Source organism: Lentinula edodes (assembly GCF_021015755.1).
Source record: "Lentinula edodes strain Le(Bin) 0899 ss11 chromosome Unknown C8R40scaffold_45, whole genome shotgun sequence".
In the NCBI taxonomy this organism is placed as follows: Eukaryota; Fungi; Basidiomycota; class Agaricomycetes; order Agaricales; family Omphalotaceae; genus Lentinula; species Lentinula edodes.
The window spans coordinates 16,877-42,743 of record NW_025764351.1 but is presented as its reverse complement, the minus strand read 5'-3'; the positions used below and the strand labels follow the sequence as shown (position 1 = coordinate 42,743).

The following is a 25,867-nucleotide window of genomic DNA, read 5'->3' as shown; positions in this document are numbered from 1 at the left end:
TTAACCGAGACCCTTGGTGGACGAGCGTGAAGGCGTCAGATGAAGTGGCAAGGCAAGCTGTTACAAACTTGAGGCATAGGATTCGCGAAAGGGGTCGATGACTTTATTTCCCACGATGCAAAGCGCATACATTTTGTATACCTACGACGACCATACCTTGTAATGACAATACGTTTATCATGAGTTCTGTGTTGTTGTTCAAGTTGTGACGAAGCTTACGAAGACAGCAGGAACCTCGTGCGAGATCTGTTCTTGTACAAAACTTGAAAAATAATGCGGTCGAATTTAGACCTATATCCAGCGACCGTATTCATGGATGGAATGGGACAAGCAATTATTCCACATCGTCCCCATTTCTCAGGTCCCTCGACGGCAGTTTCAACTTGACGACGTGTAATTGGTCCAGGTCGTCCCAAGAGCCCTCTGAGAAAAATTTGATATCAAGTTAGATCTCGGACACAAAACAAGACACATGCTGACACATGTGAGTACGAACATACTCAGACTGTATCTTCGAAAATCCAAAACCAACAAACTCTTCTTGACCGTGCTCTTCTCACTTGCAGGGAGGTACCAGATAGAAGACGCCACCGATTTACTCATTTTCACCAGATAGAACTAGAATTCGGAGGAATTCGGAGAGCACACAACCACCGCATTAATGTGCGCTCGTAGGCCCCCAGAATCTCCTGCAGAACCCCACCCGGCCTGACGCCCTAATTGACGCTATGATTTTGCCATGATTGACGCTATTTCGGACCAGGATCGTCACGTGAAATCGAAGAATTTTCCAAAATTTTCTTCAAAATTCAAATGTTGGTGTTCTTTTTCCATTTTTTTCCGGTGCTTAAAATTTTTTTGGTTTGGTGCTGGTGCGCCGACTCCTGCCGACTCAAATGACGCTATAAACGGACAAGGACTAAGGATTTTGACTGAAAATGACGCTATTTTAGGACCAGGAAATCGTCAAAATCGGGCCCAAAATGACGCTATTTCGGGTGAGGTTCTGCAGGAGATTCTGGGGGCCTGCGCTCGTCGATATAATACCTTCATGTATCTCTCTTGTTTCCAACAACGAGATGCGTACTGTGCGTCCGTGGTGATTGACTATGAGGAGATTGTGGTATAATTCAAGATATAGCGAAGTCTATGGAGGAAGTGAGAGAAGTCGCGCTATGCAATTCTGCTTATCTTCACATGCGATTGCAGGCCACTGCACCACCGTGCATGGCAAAAACTCGGCTCCTTTTTTGGGGGCTATTAAATATTATGGAATCAAATAAACGGGGCGCCTTACAGGCGCCGACATTGAATGTTTTTTAAGAATGAAATAAATACATGAATTACAGTATCTATAGAGTAACAGGGGGTAACTGAGTGAGATGCTGTGAGACGAGAAAAAATAATTGTGACAGAGTCACAGTCCCGTGATATCCCGTGCCGGTCACAAGAATTCAATACAATTCAACTCAGTGTTACATTTGGCCAAATAAGGCGAAACTACTGCCATAAAGGGAAATAATTTTTGTATGGAGTACCGTACATAAGGACGATACTTCCGTAAACTACAGCCTCGTAACTATTATCATCCCAGCTGCAGCTGATCGAAGGACCACACTACAGTGGGCCTCCTTTCTAGCTCCTCTTCCACATGCCCGTTCGAACTTCGCACATTTTTCCTCACTGTGAATAGCTTGAACCTTCACTTATTCACAGGTTCGAAGACTCCAATATAGGCTACGGCGTAAATCGTTTAAAGAATTCATGCCGGAATAGGGTGCTTGTTTAATCCATGTACGGATGCTCAAAGTCTCGATTTTTAGTAGGTCGACGCATTGACTCTCGTGCACTTTTTGTATTCAAAAGTACTCAGGAGCTTGTAGCTCCGTATGCGCACTCGCCCCTTATGGAAAGCTTGAGGACGTATAAAGACTCATTGTGCGACTGCTGTCCTCAGAGCATCGATAGTCTTTCGCCTTTTCCTACCACCACAATTTCGCCTACTACTTCCATCTTTCATCATTTCGCTGCTTGATGTCCGTTCGTCTGTCGCTGTTTGCTCTAGGCATTGCTTTCAGTCTCCTCAGGGGCAAGTATTCAAGATATTCACCAATGACCGCGAATGAAATTAATGTTGTCATATTTTCAGGCGCACAGGCTGCACATGTTCCCGTTCAGAGTCGCACTTCTTGTCAGGCAACATATACTGTCGTTTCAGGCAATAATTGTGTAGAAATTGCAGCTAAATTCAACGTCACTGATGCATCTTTGTTGGCTGCTAATCCCGTAAGACTCAAAAATTTTCACCCTTTCCTGAGTAATACTGACAATGATAGGTTTTGGATGCTAAATGCGATGATCTCTTCGTAGGTCAAAAGCTATGCATCCCGGTTGCACTAGTCAGCTGTCGAGCGCAATACATAGTCAAACCCAGTGATGTTTGCATCTCTATTGCGAACATGTTCGACATCACCGCTGCTCAATTGGAGGCTGCCAATAGTAAAATTGATCCCTTGTGCGACAATCTTCAAAACGGAGAAGTGGGTGTAAATATTTATTTGCTGGCTTGTTTATTTTGATCAATCATTGTGTTCTATAGATTTTGTGTATTCCTGCAGCAAGCCAAACTTAAGGTTCCAAGAAGCATTTGTGAAGACTTTCCACTCTCACTCCAAATTACAAGTTATGATTACTGTCAAACTTGTAGGTTTACTGCTACTATCTATCTCTTTTCATGATAGTTCCCAATCAATGTCAGATGAAAAGCATCCTATCATCACAAATCAATCGCACAAGCTTAGCTTTTTGTGCAACCTGAAATATTCTCGATATTCCTGTAATTTTAGCTCCACTTGGCCGGTAGCCTGGATAGCAACATCGCGTTCCGCAATGGCAATATCTCTTTCCTTCTTCATCATGCCCCGGCTAATGATAGTTTCTTGAAGCTTCCCTTCCAGGCTTGTAACCTCCAGTGACTTTGCATCCCACTCTGTCAACTTCTGTTGCAGCGCCAACGACTTTGATTCTAGCAGCGCTTCCAGATCTTTAATCTTCAAGACGAGTTCATGTTCCCGAGCTGAGATTCAACAGATAAGTGTACGATTTTATTCCTCATACAATATGGACCTGTGGAACCTACCAATGGGTGACCATTGAACATCTTGATCATTGTATGCTGAGCCCAACATAGTATTGTCTTGAGAACTGTCCTCCGATTGAGTTTGAAAGGATTGACACTGTGGTGGAACCGCTAGAGAAGGGGAGAGAGATGGCTGATAATTCTCCAATGGGGTTGTACTTGTGTTGGACACTATACCATCTGAAGGACTACTTCGTTCCTCATGGAAGTGAGAGCGAAGAAGACCTAAAGAAGAGGTCTGAGTTTCCGCGTGGGTGACTTCAACTGACCGGGACAACTTCGATACGGCCGGTGCCGATGAAGTCTGATGTTTTCCTCCAAACGGCACCTCTGTCACGAAGCGGCAGAGGCGGAGTGACTAACGGAGCGGGAAAGCGGAGCGACTAAGCAGAACGGTGAGGCGGAGCAACTGGACAAGGCAACAAGGCGGAGCGACTAAGCAGAACGGCGGTAGGCTGGTCCCAGATAATGACAGAGATATATTGAGTATCGTAGTCATAGGTAATAATAAGTAAGCACATACCTGGTCCCAGATAATGACAGAGAGGTCAAGATAAGGGACCAGGCTGTGGAGGGCTGGCTATATATACATAATCCGGTCTGCGAGAAACAACGATGTAATACTGTACAGTTTAGGAACAAGGAAGGTGGCGGAAGCCGATAGAAGGAGAAGATGGGTCAGGTGGATCAGTAATCGATGGGGGTTTGACAGTGATGGGATGATGTATCGTACAAGTAAAGGCGTCGAGACGGTGAGAAAAGGAAAATGATAGGGGCTGCGTACTTTATGACATTACCCCCCTCCTTATGACCATTGCCCTCGATGGTCAAGGCTTTGCCACTGTTGGGTGTTTTTTATGAAAGGCCCGAACAATTTTTGGTGCTCGACTGAGGTTGGCTGCGGGTTCCCAGGAGTTGTGCCCTGCGTCGTAACCTTTCCACTTAACCAAATATTCCAACTTCTTCCATCGAACCCGGCTGTCTAAGATCTCCTCTACTTCGTATTCCGGTTCGTCTTCATCCTCTAAGTATACCGGCTCTGGTGGTGTTGGTATTTCGCCATTAATGGAGTTACCTTTCCACGGGTATAGTTTATCGACATGGAAGACGGGATGGAGGCGATCTAGGGATAGGGGAAGGTCAAGGCGGTAGTCTAAAGGGCCAATTTTCTCCAGAATGCGATAAGGGCCAAGCTGTCGATCTCCTAACTTTTCACTGGAAAGTTGAAGGTTAATGTCCTCTGCACTGAGCCAGACTAGGTCTCCAACTTTAAATTGATGAGCTTTCCGCTTCCCGCGTTCGTATCCCTCCTTCTGTTGTTTCTTTCCTAGGTGTAAGGCAGCTCCGGCATCTTGTCGCGCTTCTCGGAGAATCCGTATACGGTCATCCACAGTTGGAATACCGCTGCGTTGGCCCACTGGGATATTGAACAGGGGAAGATAGCCGTAGGTTAGCTCGAACGGGGACATGCCTAGCGCAGAATGAGTCCGTGAGTTAATCACAAACTCCGCCATGGGAAGGTGCTCTGCCCAGTCATCTTGTCGTCGTCCTACATAGAGGCGGATGTATTTCTCTACTTCCTGATTTGCTCGTTCGGTTTGGCCATTAGACTGAGGACGGTATCCGGAGGTTAGATCTGATTTAATTCCTAGCCTAGCGAGGAGGGATCGCATGAGTTTAGCTGCAAACTGGGGTCCGCGGTCGGATTTAAAGTGAAGAGGAAGACCATGGAGACGGAAGATCTCTCGGTAGTAAATATCGGCAACGCCTTCGGCTGTGATGGAGCTGGTGCAAGGAATGGCGTGAATTTGTTTTCCATACAGGTCTGTGCAAACCAAGACAGCATCGTAGCCTTGGGAGTTAGGTAGCTGTGTTATCAGGTCAACCCCTACCTCTTCCCATAGACCGGATGGTACATCTAATGGTTGAGTTACGGCCCGTGGGTGTCGCTGGATCTTCTTACGGGCACAAACCTCGCATCCCTCAACGTATTTTTCCACAAAAGAGCGCAACGTAGGCCACCAGAAATGGGTACTGACCAAGTCGAGTGTCCCGTGTAGTCCGGGGTGTCCTGCAGTTGGATTGTCGTGGCATTGACGGAGTACCTCAGTGCGTAGGTCGTCGTTTGCTGGTACGTATACTCGACCTCGGTAGTAGACCAACCCATTGTCTTCTTCCCATTCGGCTATCCCATTGGCCAAGCGCTGTAGTCCGTGCTCTTTGACTGTTTTGAGACCCTCCAATACCTGTGCCTCCTGTTCTGAGGCTTTCCGGATACGATCCTCTAAGGGGTTCTGTAGGATCGAAGCTGCAATTTTTACGAAGTGGCCAGGTTTAAGGACTGTCTGTTGTTGGTTATCATCGCTGTCCGATACATGATGAACTGCCATGCGGGAGAGAGCATCAGCTTGGGTGTTTACTCTGCCAGGGCGGTGGATCATATGAAAGTCAAACCGCGACAGATAGAGGGCCCATCGGGCTTGTCGGCGGGTGAGGTCTTGTGCAGTGCGCCAGAATTCGAGGTTCGAATGGTCCGTAATGATGTCGAATGGTTGAGGGAGTCCTTCTAGAAAGTTCCTCCAATCCTTCAGTGCTTCAATGATAGCAAGCATTTCTCGATCGTAGATTTCGTAGTTCCGTTCCGCTGGCTGCATGGATGCCGATCTGAAGGCTACCGGATGCCATTGGCCATCGTCTTGCTTCTGCATAAGGGCGCCTCCCGTGGCAAAGCCTGATGCGTCTACCTCGATTCGAGTAGGCCTGTCTGGTGTCCATAGAGCAAGGATCGGTGCGGAGATGAAGGCTTCTCGAAGGGTATCAAATGCTTTCTGTCGAGTGTCGGTCCAGGTAAAGCTGGTGTCTTTCTTCGTCAGGTCGTTCAGAGGTCGTGCTATTTTGGCAAAATTCCGGATAAAGCGTCGGTAGAAGTTTGCAAATCCCAAGAACCCTCGTAGTTCCCGAAGATTAGTAGGGACTGGCCAGTCGCGAACAGCCGCTACTTTTACCGGATCCATTCTCACCTCTCCTTCTGAGATGATGAGTCCGAGGTATTCAATCTGTTGTTGTTCAAATTCGCATTTTTCTGGTCGTAGGTAGAGGTTGTGCTTTTCTAACCGGGTTAATACTTCCCGTACCATTCGTCGGTGTTCCTCGAGATCGTTACTGAAGATAAGGATGTCATCTAGGTAGACTGCCACCTTGCCGGCTGCAATGAGATCAGCAAATATAGCATTCATAAGTGCTTGGAACGTGGCAGGGGAATTTGTGAGACCAAAGAACATGACCTTAGGCTCGAACAAGCCTCGGGTTGTTGCGAACGCGCCTTTCCATTCATGCCCCTTCTTAATCCGTATGTTATTGTAACCCCAGCGGACATCAAACTTCGTGAAGTATCTGGCTCCCTGAAGTCGGCTAATGATGTCAGCAACTAATGGGAGAGGGTATCGGTTCTTCACAGTGTATTCGTTCAGTTTCCGGTAGTCTTGTACGAAACGGAGTTTCCCATCCTTCTTCTTTACGAAGAAGACCGGTGATGAGATTGGTGATTTTGAGGGGACGATATAGCCTTTCCGTAGGTTTTCTTCTAGGAAACGATCCAACTCCTCCTGCTCGTTTAGGGACATGGGATAAATCTTGGTACGCATGGTTGCCGGTGCTCCAGGTACGAGATCAATCGCATGGTCCCAAGGTTGGTGGGCAGGTAATCGTTCGGAGGCGGATTCGGAGAAAACCTTCTTGAAATCACGATACTGCTCAGGGACCATTTCTTCGAAGGTTTTAACGGGTTTGTCTCGGTTGGCTTCCTCTGCTAGCTGCTGGGAGTAAGTGAATCCTGCAGCGCACCAGACTTCCTCCGTCTGTTCCTCTAGAATTCCTGCTTTTACCCATGCCCGGCGAGTTTTATGATTGGCTCGAATTCGGTGTATTGGTGGTTCTTCCACCGCTGCTGATTCACTCGGTTCAAGGGTCGCTTCTAGTGGCACCTCAATGTGGGGGTTTTCTGCGGGAGGTTCCAGTTCCGGGAGTTCAAGGATCGGGGTTTCTGTGTGAGTGGCGGCTAGATGAGAGTACAAGATCTCCTCGTCTGGGACTTCTTCTATCGTTACTCGAGGAGGCTTTACTGAAAGTCGTCCTTTCTCCCAATCAATCTCCGGATTTACCTTCCGTAGCCAGGGGAGTCCAAGGATGATGTCTTCACCTCCTAGGTTGGTGATCAGAAAGTCCATCCATTGCTCTTGATTATCCACTGTGAGTGCTAGACGTGCAAAATGGGTTATCCGTCCAGCTCGGTTAGGTGTTCCATCGATATTAAAAACGTCGATTGGTTTATGGAGGGGTGCACATCTTACATGGTTCCGGGTGACAAAGTCTTGGTTTAAAAACAGGGCGGTAGCTCCACAGTCTACCATGGCTGCAGTTGTTATACTGTGATTCCTTCCTCTTAGTCTCGCATGAATTCGGAAATGTGGGGAAGTAGAGTTTAATTCCCGGATCGACGATATTGTACATGATGGGTGCGAGTCATACGAGGAAGTAGCGAACATAACAAACTGATTACGGGGTACTCTCGGTGCAGCCGAAGCGGGTACCCTCTTTAAAAACCCTGTTGAAAGCCAGAGGACGAGGAGGACATAGCGTTAGCACGATCAAGTAATTCCCTTATTTGACCAATCTGATTGGAAAAGTCCTGGTTAGGGGGGCTCGGAGTAGCAGCTACGGGTGCAGGAGCAGATGTTGGGGTCGAGGACGCGATTTGAACGGATTCGTTTGGGAATAGGGAGAATGGTGCGGGTCCCGTAGCGGATATCTGTTGGCGTCGAGGTTGCTGGCGTCGGCCTCGGTCTCGTCCGAGTCCCATGAATTTGTCTTGGCAGACTGCTTCCAGATGTCCTCGACGTCCACAGTAGCAGCAGGTGGTTTCTCGGTGTGGGCAGTTTTGCTTGACATGACCTTGGGCACCGCAGCCGAAGCATCGTCCTCGCATGCGAGCTAGGAATGCTTCCCTAGTATTCCCATTACTGGTGTGGGTTGCATCAATGTCCATAGCGTGGGGGTCAGCAGGGGTAGTATGAGCGGTATGCGTGGGAGGGTATCCAGAGTTCCGGCCAGTCATGGTGGGATCGTGCAGGTAGACATCCACCGATATGGCACGTTTGATTGCCTCCTTCAGAGTCGGAGCAATTCCTTGGGCAATGTTTATGGTGATGAGGTGTTGTCGGATCTCTGGGAGTAATGCAGTGAAGAAACGTTCCCGCAAGTCAATATCAGACATTTCAGTCCGATCTCCGATATCCTTGAACTTCTGAGCGAATTCCGCAACTGTCTGTCCTTTACTTTGCCTGAGATTCTTGATCTCGCTACGGGCTTCCATACCTGGGTCCATTGGTTCAAACCGTTGGCTAAATTCCTTCAGAAACGCCTCCCAATTTCCTCCGAAAGGGGGATTTTCCGCATTGAAATGTAGCAGATGGGGAGTTGCCCAATCTCCGGCACTTTCTGTGAAGAAACCCAAGGCGGACTTGATGAGTTTTACTTGGCTTTTGGCAAGATCCGGTTGTTCTGACGCCCAATTCTGGAACTGAGCCATGAAGCGACGGGCTTCAGCGCCATCTTTACCCTTGAAAACCTCGGGTTTGTTCATGCTTGACTTAGAGGATGAGCGTTCCTCCATAGCTGTAGCAAGGTTAGCTACTTGTCTGATGAGCTGAGCCATGAGATCCTCCGCAGAGGTGTTTGGGGCAGGCGGGATAGGAGTCGACATGATGGGAGTAGGCAATCGGGGCTGGGGAATCGGCAGGAAGGTTATATTGCTCACAGTGAGTGGCTCTCGGATTGAGTTCGAAAGGGCGTTGGGGCAAGGTTGAGACTGGCAATCGCGCCAAGTATCGTCGTTGTTATGGGCGTGAGCTTGGTCTCTGGGGTCAAGTGCGTGCGGGAGTGCGGAGCAGTCTATACTGGCAACAGGTGTTTCAGAGTCGGGCGGAACTGGGGAAGACGTGGTGTCTATAGACCCTGCAAGGACAACCTTATCGGTAGGCTGTCAGTGCAGTAATGGATCTTGACCTAATGTCACGAAGCGGCAGAGGCGGAGTGACTAACGGAGCGGGAAAGCGGAGCGACTAAGCAGAACGGTGAGGCGGAGCAACTGGACAAGGCAACAAGGCGGAGCGACTAAGCAGAACGGCGGTAGGCTGGTCCCAGATAATGACAGAGATATATTGAGTATCGTAGTCATAGGTAATAATAAGTAAGCACATACCTGGTCCCAGATAATGACAGAGAGGTCAAGATAAGGGACCAGGCTGTGGAGGGCTGGCTATATATACATAATCCGGTCTGCGAGAAACAACGATGTAATACTGTACAGTTTAGGAACAAGGAAGGTGGCGGAAGCCAATAGAAGGAGAAGATGGGTCAGGTGGATCAGTAATCGATGGATCAGTAATCGATGGGGGTTTGACAGTGATGGGATGATGTATCGTACAAGTAAAGGCGTCGAGACGGTGAGAAAAGGAAAATGATAGGGGCTGCGTACTTTATGACAACCTCTACCTGAGAATCTGTCCCCTCGATGACATCGTTGATTCGTGCCGCGGAGCTTGCATATGGCGCAGGTAGAATTGCACCAATAGACTCCTCAGGCTTAACTAATACTACAAGATTTCGATCAGGGCTAGGAGGTAAAGAGGCTTCCAGTGTATCAGTTTCAATAAAGAACATATAGCTAGAAAACTCCACTCACGACTTCGATTGTCAGGGTATACCAGATCAAAATTTGAATCGATCTCGGCTTCCATTATGGGCATTACGAAACTGGATGCATCAACTGTCCCCATTTTCTGACCAAAGACTTGAGATTGTAGACTCGAAGGACCATCGGCTGTCATTTGAGGGAGATCCTCATTTGATTTGTCTTCAGAGATGTTCAAGGTAGCCTGCGCCTGTGACGGTGACTTAGTCTGGAAAATCGGATTCATCTCTGATAGTGTTTGCGCTCCTTTAAATGATGAAGAACTCATCTCCATGGTTGATGCTGGAGTATTTACTTGTGAGTCAGCGGCACAATATCAGCTAGTCTCAGGAAATTGACCTCTTGATTTTTTCGTGGCTGGTTCGGAAGGACACGAATCAACGTCTGTTACTCTTCTCATACGCTTACCAAGCGAGCTTGCGACTCTTTCTGGCGAAGAATTTAAGGAGACACTCGACTCTATAAGGTCGGGTTCTTGGAAACTCTGCGACACATTGTTTGCTGCTCCACTGTCATCTGGGTTCGACCTTGTTAGGGGAGCAACGAATGTTGAGGCTGACTGTCCAGCGTGTTCATTTCTCAAGTCGTCGCCCTTGTTGAGCATGGGATCAAAGCGATCAAAAATTTCTTCGTTCCAGTTTTGCAAGCACGAAGACGGTTGACGTCGTGACCTTCCATACCAATCATGGATACCAATCATCTTGAATGGCCAAAGCAGTTCGTTCTTCTCACTGATTGCAGGTATCATGAAACTGTGCTCTGTATCGCCACCAACGTAGTAAATGTGATCGAAGAAGAGCCCAGAAGGTGGTGGTTCAATGTTCGTCTTGATGATGGCGACATCCATTTTTTCTGTTCAGCAAGTGAATCTAGGTCCAAGCGTTGATCTTTTTGAAGAAGAAACGTACTCAAAACTGCTCCAGGATCCACCCATGCTGCCATGCTAGTGCCGAAAACCTGCCGGCTAACACTGGTTTGCTCTCGTTTGACATCGTCAAAAAGTTTTTGATCTCTTGCAGCCAATGATGGAAGAGGCTCATTTGAAAGCGTCGAGACTAAAGCACGGAAGTTCTAGTTTTCCGAAATGCGTTGGCTACGTGTATGAAAATGCCTGAGTAAATCTTGCCTTTGGTGGTTTCACTTGCACTGAAGGGCTGGTCCACTGTTGAGCGCGAATTTCGATAATACACCCGTGAAAAGTTCCAATCTCGCTCGACTCGGGTTCCTCAAAATTGAATTTTACACTAGGTCATGTTAATTCTATGAGCGCACCAAATTGTTGGAATTACTTACTAGTCGCCAACTTTCAACTCTTGATGAACACCAAAAGGACAAGATTTGAAACGATCCCAATCAGGTGTATTGTACGCATCATATATACGATCCTTTGGGTATATGGGAACTGGAGGGAGAAGTTCTCTAGAATCATCACTAATATTCGACGGGTTCCTTGTTTCCCGAGCAGATCTGCCTGAGTTTTTTGGAATAGTCTTCCTACGGCTGCTGATAGCACTGGTTCCACTGGCCGCGCTGTTAATACTGACAAGCTGAGGAGTACGTGTTGGGGTTCTGATCATTCGCCCTGACCTTGGCAAAGTTTTTTCACTGTCAGTAGGAGAATTTCGGGACATGGTCGTCGTGAACAAAGAACCTTATGTAAGTGCCGGCTGCCGCATGCGCGATTACGCTGAATATAACCCGTCCCACCCTCTCAATACAATTGCGCGAGGTCACTGGAAAACAAACTAATAACCAAGTAGCGCCGGCAAGGGCCCGCTACCCAGTCAACGGTCTGGTTTTATTGTTATTACATTTCAGTTGTAGAGCGAGCAGAGTATGATACAGTTACTAGTTAGTGTGCGATATAAGGACAGAGAGTATTTCTACAAGACTGTCCACGTCACCATTTGTAATGCCCTCATAATAATGTTCACTTTAAGAAGATGTCTTCACTGTTTGTTACACTACACAGTGTAGATTGACTGTCCTATAGACTATACAGTAAAAATCACTGTCTTTAAAAGACAGTCAATATAACTCACTGTGAAAAAACAGTCAACTCAACTGTATGTTGCTAAACCGTCTAACCAGTTACGAGGCTGTATGTAGTTTACGGAAGTATCATCCTTATATACGGCACTCCATACAAAATTAATTTCCTTTTATGGTAGGAGTTTCTCCTTGTTTGGACAAAAGTAACACTGAGTTGAACTGAATTCATTTTTTGTGACTGGCACGGGATATCACGGGACCGTGACTCTGTCACAATTATGTTTTCTCGTCTCACAGCATCTCACTCAGTTACTCCCTATTACTCCATAGATACTGTAGTTTATGTAAATTTGCTTTTATTTTATTCCCAAAAAACATTCAATGTTGGCGCCTGAAAGGCGCCCTGTTTTTTTTGATTCCATAATATTTAATAAACCCAAGAAAGGAGCCGAGTTTTTGCCATGCACGGTGGTGCAGTGGCCTGCAATCGCATAAGGATAGGATAGGATAGGATAGTTAAATTATACTGGCTAGGTCCGATTCCCGAACAACCAGTTTACCGTACTGTACAATCACTACTTAAGATTACAGTAACGGAACACACATTTCTAATGCGGGGGGGCGATTATGCCACTCTCACACTTGATGAGGAAAAAGCAAGAAAAAAACCTCGTGAAACGTGCACGGTCTTCCCCGTCTCGACAATGCATGTGAGCAGCTCCTGCATTAAGCTGGAACAAACATTTCAGTGTTATATACCACTTCTAAAACATCATATGTTAGCTTTGCAAACAATTCAGTGATCCTTGTCTCAGCCAATAATATGCGAAATAGCATCCATGCATTGGAATAGGATTTTGCATACTGTGGAAGTTCTGAGATGACTTTTTGCATGAAAGAATCCCTCAGTTTGATCAATTCAGTGCTTCCTTTACATTCAAATAACACATGGGCAGGATCCTCAACAGAGCATTTACAGATGCGGCAAATTCGGTGCTCTCTGATGATTCGAGGTCTGTTCCGTTCATTCCATCGCAGACGTTCTACTGCAAGTTGGTGATTGCCTGTCACCATGTGGATCAAAGCTTTCCGATGTTTGCCTGTCGGGACCGTCAAATAATGTCTAAAAGCGAGAGCTTTGAAAACCATCTTTTTATTTTTTCGGTCATACTCTTTCCGATCTTTCAGAGTATCAGCTGTTCTGGGACATGTCATTAATGCATTTTGTAGAGTCCTCTCCATGGAGTCCTGAATGTGTTCTATTAAACCATTTAGGTGTGCTGCAGTGATATCCTCAAACTCTGGAATATTCCATGTGACTGGAATTGGTAGGCTCTCAAGTACTCTGCATGCCTCCAAAATGATGGATGTATGTCCTTTTTGTGCTAAAGAGTAAGCTTCTCGCATTGCTTTCCATGCCAGATGGTGATGTGGTAAACTGATTAAGTACTGCATGTTCTTGAAGAAAAGGATAATCCGTCTGTATCGAATTGGCATCACTCCTGTTTCAGTGAACAGAACCTCCAAAGATGATCGCTTTTGGATAGAGAGAGCCCTTCGTAGAAAATAGTGTTGTACTTCTTCTAATTGCTCTCTGTGGGACACTACCACATCCATGATAAACTCAGACCCACTCTTTAAATATGGGTCTACTCTTGCCCAGTACATAGTAATCATATCCTTAATTGGCATGTCATTTCCCACAAAAGTTTTAGCATGAAGCACAGCACCAGCAGCATTCTTGGCCTTGTCTGCAAGCTTCTGATAATTGTCCTTGTATATACCTCCCTGACCAGTCTGATGATGAACTCCAATATATTTCAGTTTCTTTTTCTTTTGCAAAGGTTTGTCATGCAGCATAAAAACTGTGTCTGCATTAGCTTCCTGTCCAAACACTGTGATCATACATTTAGGTACAGAGACTTCGAAGCCTGTGAGGGATGCATATTGTTCAAATTGTCTAAGTTTTGATTGGATACTAGAAGGTGTTGTACTAGCCATTCCTGTGTCATCTGCTTGTAGCATATGGTTCACATGCTTATCATGAAGGACAACATCTGTTGGGTGCTCTGTCACTTTAAAATCTGCAACAACCAAATTGAACAAGTTTGGTGAAACCGGACTACCTGTGATGACCCCCATATCACCTCCAAAAGGTTCCGAGTGAGATCCGCAAACTCTAACCACATAAGCCATTTTTGCATAGAGCATACGTAACCAGTCTATCATTGGACCTTTTACACCCATCGAGAATAGTTTTATCCACATTACAGATCGATCTGTAGAGGGAAATGCATTTGTCCAGTCCATGTATGCAAAATATAGTGGGGTTCCCAGAGATTTAGCCTTATCTATCATAGTTCTCAAAATCAACGGATTGTTAGTTGTTCGGTATGTAGGTCTGAAGCCATTTTGTGAGTCAGGTATCAAATGTTTCAAATCTGCATAAGACCTTATTCTCCGGTCAATTATATAGGCCAACAATTTTGCGAAACAGCACTCTAATACAATAAGGCGATAACCATTTGGGTCTGAAGCATTCTTTCCAGGTTTTAGAATGCCAATCACTATTGCATATAACCATTTTGAAGGTGCTGTCTTGTTCTTGACACAGAAATTGAGAAAGGAAGCTATATTTTCATTGGGAATGTCCATGATTTCCTTGTATGAAATGCTGTCTGAGCCTATAGCGCTATTCAAGTTACATTCTAGTACATGTTCCTTGGCATCTGCCACTTCCTCTTCATGGATGGTCAAGCTAAAGAACTTTTGCTCTGTTGGGTCTAAGTTTGCCTCAGGTAGCATTGCTTCCAAGTGCTTTAGATATGACAGATGCTGGTGATTTAATTGCAATGATGGGACCACAGGGGTATTCAGCCTTGTCTTAAACTCAGTATACAGGTGGTTTAGTGAAAGCTCAAAGTCTTTTGCTTTTGGGTCAAGCCATGACTTGTATAGCATCCAAAATTGTGCATTAGTTTTGCAATTGCGCAATTTTGCAAGGTTATCATCCCGGATTTTTGCCACTTTAGATCTTCCTCGGTGACCTTGCTCCGCAGCCCAGGTAATTGACCTACCAATCATTGTTCTGGGTTCTGCGTGTTCTGGTAGATCCGTGGAGACTTTTTGAACATCAATTGCTTGCCTGTTTCCTGGGTCCCGCTCCCATGGTGAAGATACTAGGGGGGAATAATCCCTTGGAATATCTTTTGTGCATCCTATTTTTGCCAATTCATCTGCCAATTCGTTTTGGGGAATGCCACTATGTCCTTTGACCCATATAAAGCGGGTGAAAGCTAAGCGATACTTCAGCAATAGGCAGATGTCTTTTAATAGGTCCCCATTTGGCATCTTCCATCCTGTAGATAGGTGACGGCCAGCCCAATAGCAGCATTCTCGAATGACATAGGTTGAATCACAGAAAATGTTCATTGCTCTTTTTGGGTTGACTTTTGCTAGTAGCATCAAGACAGCATATGCTTCGGCTCTGTTATTGGTGGGAGTCTCAGGCCCTGGTACCCTTAGGCTAATGTTCTGGTTAGACTGTAGTCCGAAGCATATCCCAGAACCAGCTCTTGCATAGTCTTTCCCATTCTCCAAGCATGAACCATCCGTGTATACCGAGATTGGATTCTGATCATAGTATACTGGACCATAAAAGTCTCGGAGCAATAGGTGTGGAGGTTTTCCACTCTGTAGCGTCTCCTGATATAAAGTGTCTGTCCATTCATCATGTATTGGTATTGTGAGAGGAACTTTTGGTTGGCTGGATCGTTGAGCAGTCATGGTGTAAATCTCGCGTGACATCACCAATGAGAGCTTTGAGTGGTCCGACCATTGGTCTTTCTTCGATAATGGCCTGACTTCCACGCTCAGATTTTGTATCATTGGGCACAGCTCATCTGAAACCAGAATATAATCCACCACTGCTTTGCCATTGTGCTGGTGGGAAGTGTAAGACCCACGATTGGGAGATTCCAGTTCAGTACCATTCACTATTGCCAAGTTCATCTCCTCGCATAACTGCAGAATACGCAGTCCCCTTGCATTGACTTCAGTGTCTTGTGATAACCGTGTCAAATGAGCAGCCTTTGGGGTTCTTGAAGATGTCCGTCCATTAGCATCTGTAGCCACTACAGTCTTTTTCGAACTGTCCACCAGTGCACATATCCGAATTGTTTCAAATAACTGCTCTTCGGGAGCTACATCTGTGAAATGTATATACCTAGATAGCACAGGCAGTATATACGCATTGATAACCCATAAGCTGCCAAGATCCAGAACCAGAATATCTGGTGATGAAAGCTTTGACTTCGAAGCTGCAATTCCTTTCCGAACAAAAGCACAAACACCTCCGTGTTGCTTTTCCCACTGTTTCGCCGTGGTGCGAGATTGAACAAAAAAATTGAAACCATCCAGTTTTGTCAGTGCATCTTCTTCCTCAGTACATAAGTGTGTTTCTTGGATGAGAATTAAATCATATTGTGAGAGCATGTTTCGAAAATCGGGGCTGAGCATTTTAACAGAGAAATCACCATGAACATTCCATGAAAGGATTCTAATAACATTTTTGTCATATATATCATCATCTGTTATACTAGAATTGGATGTCTGGCTACTCTCCGTGACATGCTGGAGAACCTCAGCCCCGTTCAAAAATCCCCCTGTCTAATGTGGATGCCATGGTAGTTACGCAAGTCGGATTGAGCAAAGTTCGCCTTCCAGGAGGCCATAAAACCGTCAGCGTCAGCGCGCGTGCCGAAAGCAATTTTGTAATAACCGTCCGTTGCGTCGAGTATGTATGGACAATATGTAGGTTGCACCACCTCCGAGAACCATCGGCGCACATGTCCCATCGAGTGCACACAGAATGTTGGGGGGAAAGGGCCCAAATACAGTGATACTTTCTCTGCTGCTGGATTTTGCTGTTGTCCTTTTTTGTTTGGTCTGCTATCCTGGCTTGCACTATGTTGTCTCTTGTTTCTGGATGTGGAAGTAGGAGGTGGGGGCGGCGGCGGCGGAGGTAGAGCATGTCGGCGTTGAGAAAAGGGTGAGGCAGAGCGAGAGCGATAACGGCCGGGGGCTTGCGAGTGATGACGATGAGGAGAAGGGGATTGCGAAAGCTGATATCCATCAGGGGCCGAAGCAAGACTCCGACCTCGATTCAACTCCTTTGAATGAATTTGAGCTCGAAGAAGCTCATTTTCAGCCAGCGCGCGGTTCAACTTCCCCTCAAGATCTTCTACTTTAGAGTTGAGTATGTCTATCCGGGACTCTAGTGGTGCCACTCGTTTCGACACCGAGTCCTTTGGAATTAGCGCACGTACTGATTTGATCTCGTCTGAAAGCTTGGTGCGAAGCATCGCTACCTCTCGTGTCGCGAATGTGCGTGCGTCGTTGACGTCCTTGGGTGTTGCCAGGGTCTTAGCAAATTGGCGGTCGAGATCCGCCTTGTCCTTCATGTTCGAGATATCCCCTCGCAACTTCTTCACCATTTTCTCTGTCTCCGCTACTCGGATATCATTCCCCCCTTCCTCGTCTGTCTCCTCCTCAAGTGCTGAGATGCGAGATTTTAGGTCATGCAAAATTCCTACTCCAGCGGAAACCGGTTGACTTGGGAGAGAGGTGTCCTGGGGACCGCCCTCAATGCTCGTGAGATCCGCTACCTCCAAGTTATCAAGACGCGTCGCGAGCTCCGCTATGTCTTCACCGATGTGAGCACTATGGTCTGTCAGCCTTTTCTCGAGTTCAAGGTGAAGACCGCCCAAAACGCGAAAATTGGCGTCGACCACTTTTCCGACATCAATAATCCGGTTCTTTTTTTCCGATGTACTGAGTTTGAGGATTGCAAGGACATCCCCGGAGATATTTATGGTAGATGTTGGAGGTTCTATAGGTAGCGGGAATGAGGCGTTCGTAAGCGCGTCTGGCTTTTTACTGCCTGCTCCCTTTTTTGGTGTACCTTTGGCTTTTATGTTTGCAGGGCCTGGTGTCTGTATCTCATTCATCGATGTATGGGAGGCAGAGGGTGTCGGCCGTTCTCCAATCGACCACTGCGTTTGTGTTTGCAAGTCGGGAGTCGTAGGGGAATTATCATCGGCGCTAGTGCGAGCTGTGTCGGGGCTGGAGCCTTTTTCGGGAATTGGTGATATACGGTGATATGTTGACTTTAGGCTAAGTGCAAAATGCAAATGCAAGAACAAATCTCACACAAACACCAACACCAACACACACAAAACTAAGTCAAACACAAGTTCGGAGGGGTGCACAGAAAGATTTATTATATTCAATGTACAAAATGCTTTTAAGTTGGTTATAACAAGTGTAATAGATTTTCTTTCACAAGTTCTATAAAACTTGGGCTTGATATTCAAAGGTAACTTTGTAACTTCTGAACTGAATAACTTTACTTGCTTGTACTGAATAACTTTACTCTCTTTCTTTAAGTCAAATAGTACAATCTTTCTGAGTTATACAATTCTTTCTGTCTAATCAAGTGTATTCTTTCTATGCTGAAACTAAACTCCCTTCAAGTTGTAGGACTAGCAATCTCTACAGAAGTGGGGGTGGAGCAAGCTTGTCCTGTCTCGAGGTTTTTACTGGTATATATGCAATTCTGGGGGCCTAGAGCTAGCCCAGGGTCTAGGGTTTTATTATGCTGCACATGGTTCGGAATATCTTGTTCCGAGGTAACCATGTGCATATTTTATTGAACCATCTGACTCCCGGATAAACTCCGAGACTCACATGAACATCAGGTACCAATCATAATAAACATGTGGTTGAGTTTCTTTAGCTATTGTGCCACTGTGCCTGGTTGCATCAGATATCTGTCAGGCATGAGTGTCATATGCATGCAATTCACCCAATACGCTTCCCGGCCCGGCCCGGAGCGGCCGGACTTCGGATTAATAACCTTGTGACCTACATTCTATTTATTTATTATTCCGAGCTTTCATCGAGGTCTTCTGACTGTATCTGGGATGTATATAAGCTAGAATACTTTGTACGTTGTAGTGAAGCTTGAAATCAAGTGTACCATCTTATCCCAGTCTTTAATATCTTCTTTACCCTTTGCTCCCGGACTCCCGGATCATCAGGAACCCCATTTAGGCTGCTCATCCCAATCTTGCACTCTTGCCATAATTCCCGGGGACACCAACAGTGTGTGAAGGGTGTTGCTAATAGCTTCACCGACGTCCCACTCCCAGTGTGTACTACAGGCCAATACTCAGTTCCGGACCTTGGAATTATCCCGGGCCATTCCCGGGCCAGATCCGGCCTCAGAACCTCTATAGCTATTGACCTGTAGGCACGGTCTTGTCAGTATTTCAAGCTTACACTTCATTACACTGTTCCTTCACCGAAATACCCCTTCATTATGTCTTTTGGCTCTGGTCCTGAATCCTTCCTCGAGTATGCCTTATCTTTACCTGATCCGGTTGGCCCGGACCCGGAACCTTCGGATTCGTCGGACCAATCTAGCCCATCTGACCACAATTCTGAACAAGAATCAGTTCAGTCCGGTACTATTTCCGATCCTGACCAGTCAAGTTATGACTCAGAATTTCCTGGCCCATTTGATTATGATTATCTTCATGAATCCTCTGACTTCGACTCGGATCACCCCGGCCCTTATGATCTCCGTTACCTACATTCCTATCCTTCATCCTCAGCCTCAGACTCGGTTGAGTCTTTCCACTCGTTTGCCTCTGATAACTCCGAAGCGCCGGAACTCCGGCCCGGTGATGACAGATCTGGTCATCCTCACCTCGGACCCGATGGCAGGCTTGTGGACTCCGAGAGGGAAAGGCGCAGGGTGCTCGGGTTGTGCTTTTATTGTGGAGGAGAACATATGAAGGTAGATTGTCTCAAAATGCAGGCCCGTACAGGACAGAACTACGATGCAGATAACTCTGAATCGGATGTTCCGGGCTCCGATGATGGTTCCGAGTAATTCTTAATTTTTTCTACATTTTAATTCCGAATTTTCCGACCATTCCCTTTGCTTTCATGATTTTCACTTATTTGACCTTACAAATTCCTTTCTTTCTGAATTTCGGCCCGTTTTTATGCCCTTCAATGATTATTCAGTATTTGACATTATCATTGATATTATTTCCGAGCTTCGGCCCGCATTTTTGCGATTCTTTCCAAGGTTTGAACCAATGTTTCCTTTTCTTTCATTATTTCACTTGTTGACCTTGCAAATTCCCATTCCTTCCAAACCTCGGCCCGATTTCTTGGCCTTTTTATGACTATTCATTGTTTGACATTATCTGTACTTCATTTCCGAGCTCCGGCCCGATTTTTGGCTTCCTTGTTATTATTCTCAATGTCTAGGGCACATTTCGCTTTTTTTTCGAATTACGGCCCGATTATGCCGATGTTTTTGCTCATTATTGATTACTAAATATTTCAATATTTCCGACCTTGTTCCGACTTTTCCGTCATTTTATTGGCATTATCTCAAGCTTGCTCATTAGCACTTCCATTCACTTACCTGTTATCATTTCTATTTCTGTTGATTCCTTTGCTTCACCCACAAACTGCTCCTCTGTTTAGTAGGATTTCATTGATTATTTGTTAGGATACAGTTTCTACTCCCACTTAGATCCGTTGATCTGCCGGGTAGACCGAAACACTTTTTTCCAACTCATTTTTTATGATTATCCTTATAGCGCTTTCTGGCTTTGCTTTCCTTGGAACTTCCGGTCTCGGGATGGTTCTACCATCATTCTGGACACTTTGTGTCAATTTCGGCCTTTTTAGGCATCGCTCTTGTGTGGATATCAGCTCAGGTTATCATTTTTGGCAGCACTTTGTGTTGATTGGTATGCCGGACTTTTCCGCAGTTTCCGACGATTTTTCCGGCCCAATCCCGCCTCTCGGCTTGGATTTTATTCCGAAATTTTCCCTACTCCATTACCCTATCCTCCTATATCACCATTTACTCCAACTTCGGCTCTTGATTCATGGCTTTCGAGGGCTCAAGCATACTTGGGGGATACTGCTGTATTCCAGTCCTGTATTCCAATTTTCGGACCGGCTGCTCCCGATTGTTCTGAATTTCGGAACTTGTTTTAGTCTTTTGAGACTTCAGAACAATTTCCGGCCGGCCCGGACTTCGGAAGTTACGTGGTCATCCATTCTTTTGTTGATTATTTTGTTACGAGTTTACTTTGTTTCAATCTGGTTTTGTTTGCTTTATTAAGTTTCTTTGACCCCCTACATCGGCAGGCCGATCCTTTCCAGTTTCTCCGAAACATTCACTTTTAATTTATTCTTCACTACTGGATCTAATCCAATCCCTTTGCTTTACTATACTTTACTATTTCACTGCACACATATTCACAGAGGCCTTCGTGGGCTCAGGCCTAACGGGGGGATACTGTCATATGCATGCAATTCACCCAATACGCTTCCCGGCCCGGCCCGGAGCGGCCGGACTTCGGATTAATAACCTTGTGACCTACATTCTATTTATTTATTATTCCGAGCTTTCATCGAGGTCTTCTGACTGTATCTGGGATGTATATAAGCTAGAATACTTTGTACGTTGTAGTGAAGCTTGAAATCAAGTGTACCATCTTATCCCAGTCTTTAATATCTTCTTTACCCTTTGCTCCCGGACTCCCGGATCATCAGGAACCCCATTTAGGCTGCTCATCCCAATCTTGCACTCTTGCCATAATTCCCGGGGACACCAACAGTGTGTGAAGGGTGTTGCTAATAGCTTCACCGACGTCCCACTCCCAGTGTGTACTACAGGCCAATACTCAGTTCCGGACCTTGGAATTATCCCGGGCCATTCCCGGGCCAGATCCGGCCTCAGAACCTCTATAGCTATTGACCTGTAGGCACGGTCTTGTCAATGAGCTGCTTTAGCTATTGTTCCCTTGTGCCTGGTTGCATCAGATATCTGTCATACATTCCGAGTCTATTATGCTTTTGAGCTGCTTTAGCTATTGCTTTGGAAATCCGAGCATATGCAGTATGTCAGCCCATAATTACTAGTCTCTACTTCTGTCTTACTTGCTTGGTACAATTAGTCTTTGATATACATGTAATATGCTTTAAGCAATGTACACTCAACATAAAGAATGGGTTTTAGTGGTCTGAGTGAGTACAATTGTGTTATACTGCCGAGAATCTTATTTGAATCATCTTCAGTGAACATCTGTGCAATCTGTATCAAACCACAATGTACTGTAGACTTGTAGATATACCACTGAACCTCTGCATGAACTGCCGAAGTTTTGACATTTCGAGTTCAGATTATTTTGGGTTGTATCATCCCCCCTTTTCTTAATTTGAACTGTCCTCAGTTCATTAATTCCTGAAGAACCGAGTCGATATTTAGTGTAGGGTATAAGGATATCTGTTTACAATACATTTGATGCAAATGTTGAGTCTGTACAGCCTTTGAGCCTGCATGTAGACTTGTCCCTTGCTTATCAGATTTAGTACGAGTTTATTATTCTTGCATCTCTCAGCTTCAATTCAACATGCTTGCTTTACTGTCTGACTGTGCCATTGCATGCTTAATCATTTTTCATTGCAAAAATCTCGAAGTCCTCTAGGCCAGTTTTGCTATAAAAGCCTCAATATTCTTTGCCTGAATAAACATTCCACTCGGACTTTGCTTTGCTGTATTCTCCACTCACTAGACTCATCATCTCCTCGAAACTTTGCTTTCTCAAAAAAATGTCTTCCACACCATCTTCAGCTATTTCTGCTCAGGAATATGCCAAAGTCAAGGAGGAAGTTACGTTTGCATACACCACATATGCTTCAGTCCTGTATCCGGCCTTATCCAAAGCTAATAATCATGCTGATTGCCTGATTCATGCTGCACTTTTGGGTGACTCGACGGTATTTAATTTATTCTCTGATATAATTCATTATATTCTGATGTTCTGTTTCTGTAGGCTCGACTTCAAAATTTTGTCAACAACCTTCTCAGTGATCCGACATTCTTTGATATTATTTTCAAAGTCCGTGGCTGCCTTGAGGCATTGGCTGCCAATGCCCAAACTCGGGGAGAGGCTTTTACTATGCCAGCCTGCCACAGTGCTGTCCGAGCTCTCACTAAGAGAATCCATGAGGTCCGAGCTGCTACACAGCCTGCTGCCTCTGTTGCTAGTGCTATCAACACTGCTGGTAATTCTAATGCTGTTACTTCGGTCCCTCCAGTTATGAAAACCAAAGTATGTCTTTAATTTCTTTACTAAAGTTCGAAGTTTCTGATCAATTTAATTATTTAACAGACCACCCGTCGCTCCAACCGGAAAGGAAAGGCTCCAAAATCAGTTCCAATGATTGTTGATACTTCTTCTGAAGATGAAGAAGAGGTGCAGATTATTGGGGGAGATATTGCTATGGGTGATTCTACTCCACCAGTCAACAACACCACCTCTACTGATTCTGTGGTATGTTTTAGCTCCTCATTTTGTTGATGCTCTTCATGGAATTTTGTTCTTATTTATGCAGATGTCTGTTGACTCTGTTGTTCCTGGCACTACTCTCTCTGTTGAGCCAATGGCTGCATCTACTCCCTCCATTCCTGCTCCACTTCCTGCTAACATCAAGTTCAACAAAAACAAGGATAAGGAACCCATTGTTGAGGTAGGCTAATCTGCTATACTTTTATTGTACTTTGAGTTGAACATGATTTTCTTATTCCCATAGAGCAATGATGCAAGCAAGGCCCAGGTACGTTATCTTTTTCTTGGAGATGTACCGGGCCTAGACTCTAATTCCCGCCTTTATTTTAAGGCTGTTCATTATGCCAAAAAGGGCTTTGAGGAGACTCGGAAGCGCCAACGCTCTGGTGCTGGTTCTGAATATATCAATATTGCACCAGGGACTTCTCTTGCTTTCCCAAACTCCTCTGCCCAAGTTGCTGGTATGTTGCTTGTCTTTCACTCTATTCTCTTATAATTGATTGGTGTCATATTTAGCTGCTGCTTCGTCCTCATCCAGTCCTGCTGCCACTGAAATTATTCATAAGGCCAAGGACTTAGTCCACAATATTTCTTTGTCTCCTAAGTCTGAACGTGGACTTATTAAACAAGAGTCAGACCTCCGATCTGAATTGGATGTCACCATTAACAGAGTACATTACTTACTTCAGTACTTTGACCTTCTCAAGGCTCAGCATGTCCAAGTTCTCAAGGAACTTCATGTTGCTGAAGGTACTTCAGTGGAGTAAATTTCTGCACAACTTATTTATTCCTTCCATACTGTGTCATTCTTTTGTACCAACTACATAGTCATTCCTTTGATTTATTCATGTTTGTATTGTCTTCTGAACAATATACTTTTGTTTTATGTATCATCCTCATCATCACTGAGTTCATTCTCATAGTCTACTTCTGAGTTTGCATTGAGTTCACCTCGGATTAATGGCTCTATGATAGAATCATCATTCTCATATTCTATTTCCAGGGACTCCTCAATACGTGAACTTTCCAGCTCTATGGCTTCACTATTATCAGGTTCAGGTCCATTTGCAATTGCATCTAAAGCTTCCATTGATATACCTGTAAGCAGTGGAAGTGCTTGAGGAAGTTTGACTTTGTGCCGGGCATTGTATGGTCTGACTCGGAATGGTGATACTTTATTCTGGAATACTGCACCATCCATTTCTGCTAGCACATAGGAGCCTCCAGCTGTTCTTCTGATTACAATGCAAGGTCCCATCCATCTAGGTAACATTTTGGCATTCAAGGAATTCTCTACTTGTGAATTTCTTACTAACACAAGTTCCCCTGGTTTGAAGTCAAAATTCTTGATAGTATTAGTATGCATATGTTCATATCTCAGTGTATCTTTTTGTTTCTTCTGATCTATTCTACTCATTATTTCCTTTACTTGTTCTGTGTGTAATGCAAGTGCTCTTGCTCTAAGTCCAATCAACTCTGTTGTACTTAATACATGACCTGGTATCTGCATTAACCAAGTTGCCTGCATAATATCAAATGGCAGTACAGGGTGTGCACCTGTGAGAGCAAAGAATGGTGAACATCCGAGCCTTTTGCGCACTGTAATTCTGTCTGCCCACATTATTTCTACTACATAATAGGACCATTGAGACTGTATGCCATTTGCTGCTTTGTACAAAGCTTGTCTGACATCCCAATGTGGCCTTTCTATCTTTCCATTTGCTTGTGATCTATATGGTGCAATTTGTATGCCTTTAATTCCATATTTTTCTTCAAGATATTTAATTGCATTCAAGAATGGGGTACCATTGTCTGTATAAATTACAGCTAAACAACCCCATCTACATATTATTTCTTCATATATCCAGTCACCAATAGTCTTACTTGTTTCTTTTCTAAGGGCTCTCCCCTCCATCCAACTTGTAACATGGCACCGTCCATGTACAAAATACTTCTTGCCATTAGACACAGGCATATGCATTGTATCTGCATGAAGCACTTGGAAGATAGATGGTGTTGCTGTTAGTCTTGGTGGTGTTCTTATATGGTCTTTGAGTCTTTGTTGACATAAATGGCATGTTTTAACATACCAATTTGCATCTCTTTCTAACTCAGGCCACCAGAACCGTTCCATGAGTAGAGATTTAGTTGCATATACCCCTCTGTGACCAAGGCCATCATGTGCTGCCTTCATTATGGACATTCTGTGTTCTTTTCCAACCACTAATCTATGTTTTCCTTCAATGTTCCGCTGGTACAATTTATCATCTTTAGTGAAGAATTGTCTTGCAAACTGTTTGAAGTTCAAATACTGGTTCTCAGACATATTATCTGGCTTCCATTTAGGATTCTTTAACCATTTTCGGACTAGTAACAGCCTGTTATCTTGTTCTTTCCCTTTGTTAGATCTATGTTTTTCCTCATATCTCTCCTCACTTATGAAATTTTGAGGTTTGATAATCTGGGGCAAAGTTGTCAGAAAGGCTCCATTAGCTGGATACTGTTGCACAAACTTGGCTCTGAGCTTTGCTTCATTCC

General features: G+C 45.0%; 5 protein-coding genes across 5 annotated transcripts; 2 read left to right on the top strand and 3 right to left on the bottom strand.

Annotated features, from left to right (window-relative positions):
• Positions 1-2,112: 2,112 nt before the first annotated feature.
• On the top strand, positions 2,113-2,632 carry C8R40DRAFT_1175615 (uncharacterized protein; the record flags this gene model as incomplete). Its single annotated transcript, XM_046232356.1, has 3 exons — positions 2,113-2,286; positions 2,337-2,540; positions 2,600-2,632. The coding sequence occupies 3 exons, from the start codon at positions 2,113-2,115 to the stop codon at positions 2,630-2,632; spliced, it is 411 nt and encodes a 136-aa protein (XP_046081471.1).
• Positions 2,633-2,783: 151 nt separating this feature from the next.
• On the bottom strand, positions 2,784-3,188 carry C8R40DRAFT_1073275 (uncharacterized protein; the record flags this gene model as incomplete). Its single annotated transcript, XM_046226545.1, has 2 exons — positions 2,784-3,076; positions 3,140-3,188. 2 exons carry the CDS (start codon positions 3,186-3,188, stop codon positions 2,784-2,786), a joined length of 342 nt encoding a protein of 113 aa, XP_046081470.1.
• Positions 3,189-9,792: 6,604 nt separating this feature from the next.
• On the bottom strand, positions 9,793-11,521 carry C8R40DRAFT_1073274 (uncharacterized protein; the record flags this gene model as incomplete). Its single annotated transcript, XM_046226544.1, has 6 exons — positions 9,793-9,812; positions 9,882-10,172; positions 10,299-10,742; positions 10,799-10,961; positions 11,032-11,134; positions 11,184-11,521. The coding sequence occupies 6 exons, from the start codon at positions 11,519-11,521 to the stop codon at positions 9,793-9,795; spliced, it is 1,359 nt and encodes a 452-aa protein (XP_046081469.1).
• Positions 11,522-16,534: 5,013 nt separating this feature from the next.
• C8R40DRAFT_1175611 (uncharacterized protein) lies at positions 16,535-17,890 on the bottom strand (the record flags this gene model as incomplete). Its single annotated transcript, XM_046232355.1, has 1 exon — positions 16,535-17,890. The coding sequence occupies one exon, from the start codon at positions 17,888-17,890 to the stop codon at positions 16,535-16,537; it is 1,356 nt and encodes a 451-aa protein (XP_046081468.1).
• A 1,011-nt stretch (positions 17,891-18,901) lies between these two features.
• C8R40DRAFT_1240439 (uncharacterized protein) lies at positions 18,902-20,175 on the top strand. Its single transcript, XM_046233518.1, has 2 exons — positions 18,902-19,964; positions 20,138-20,175. Exon 1 carries the CDS (start codon positions 19,264-19,266, stop codon positions 19,837-19,839), a length of 576 nt encoding a protein of 191 aa, XP_046081467.1. The 5' UTR covers positions 18,902-19,263; the 3' UTR covers positions 19,840-19,964; positions 20,138-20,175.
• Positions 20,176-25,867: the final 5,692 nt, after the last annotated feature.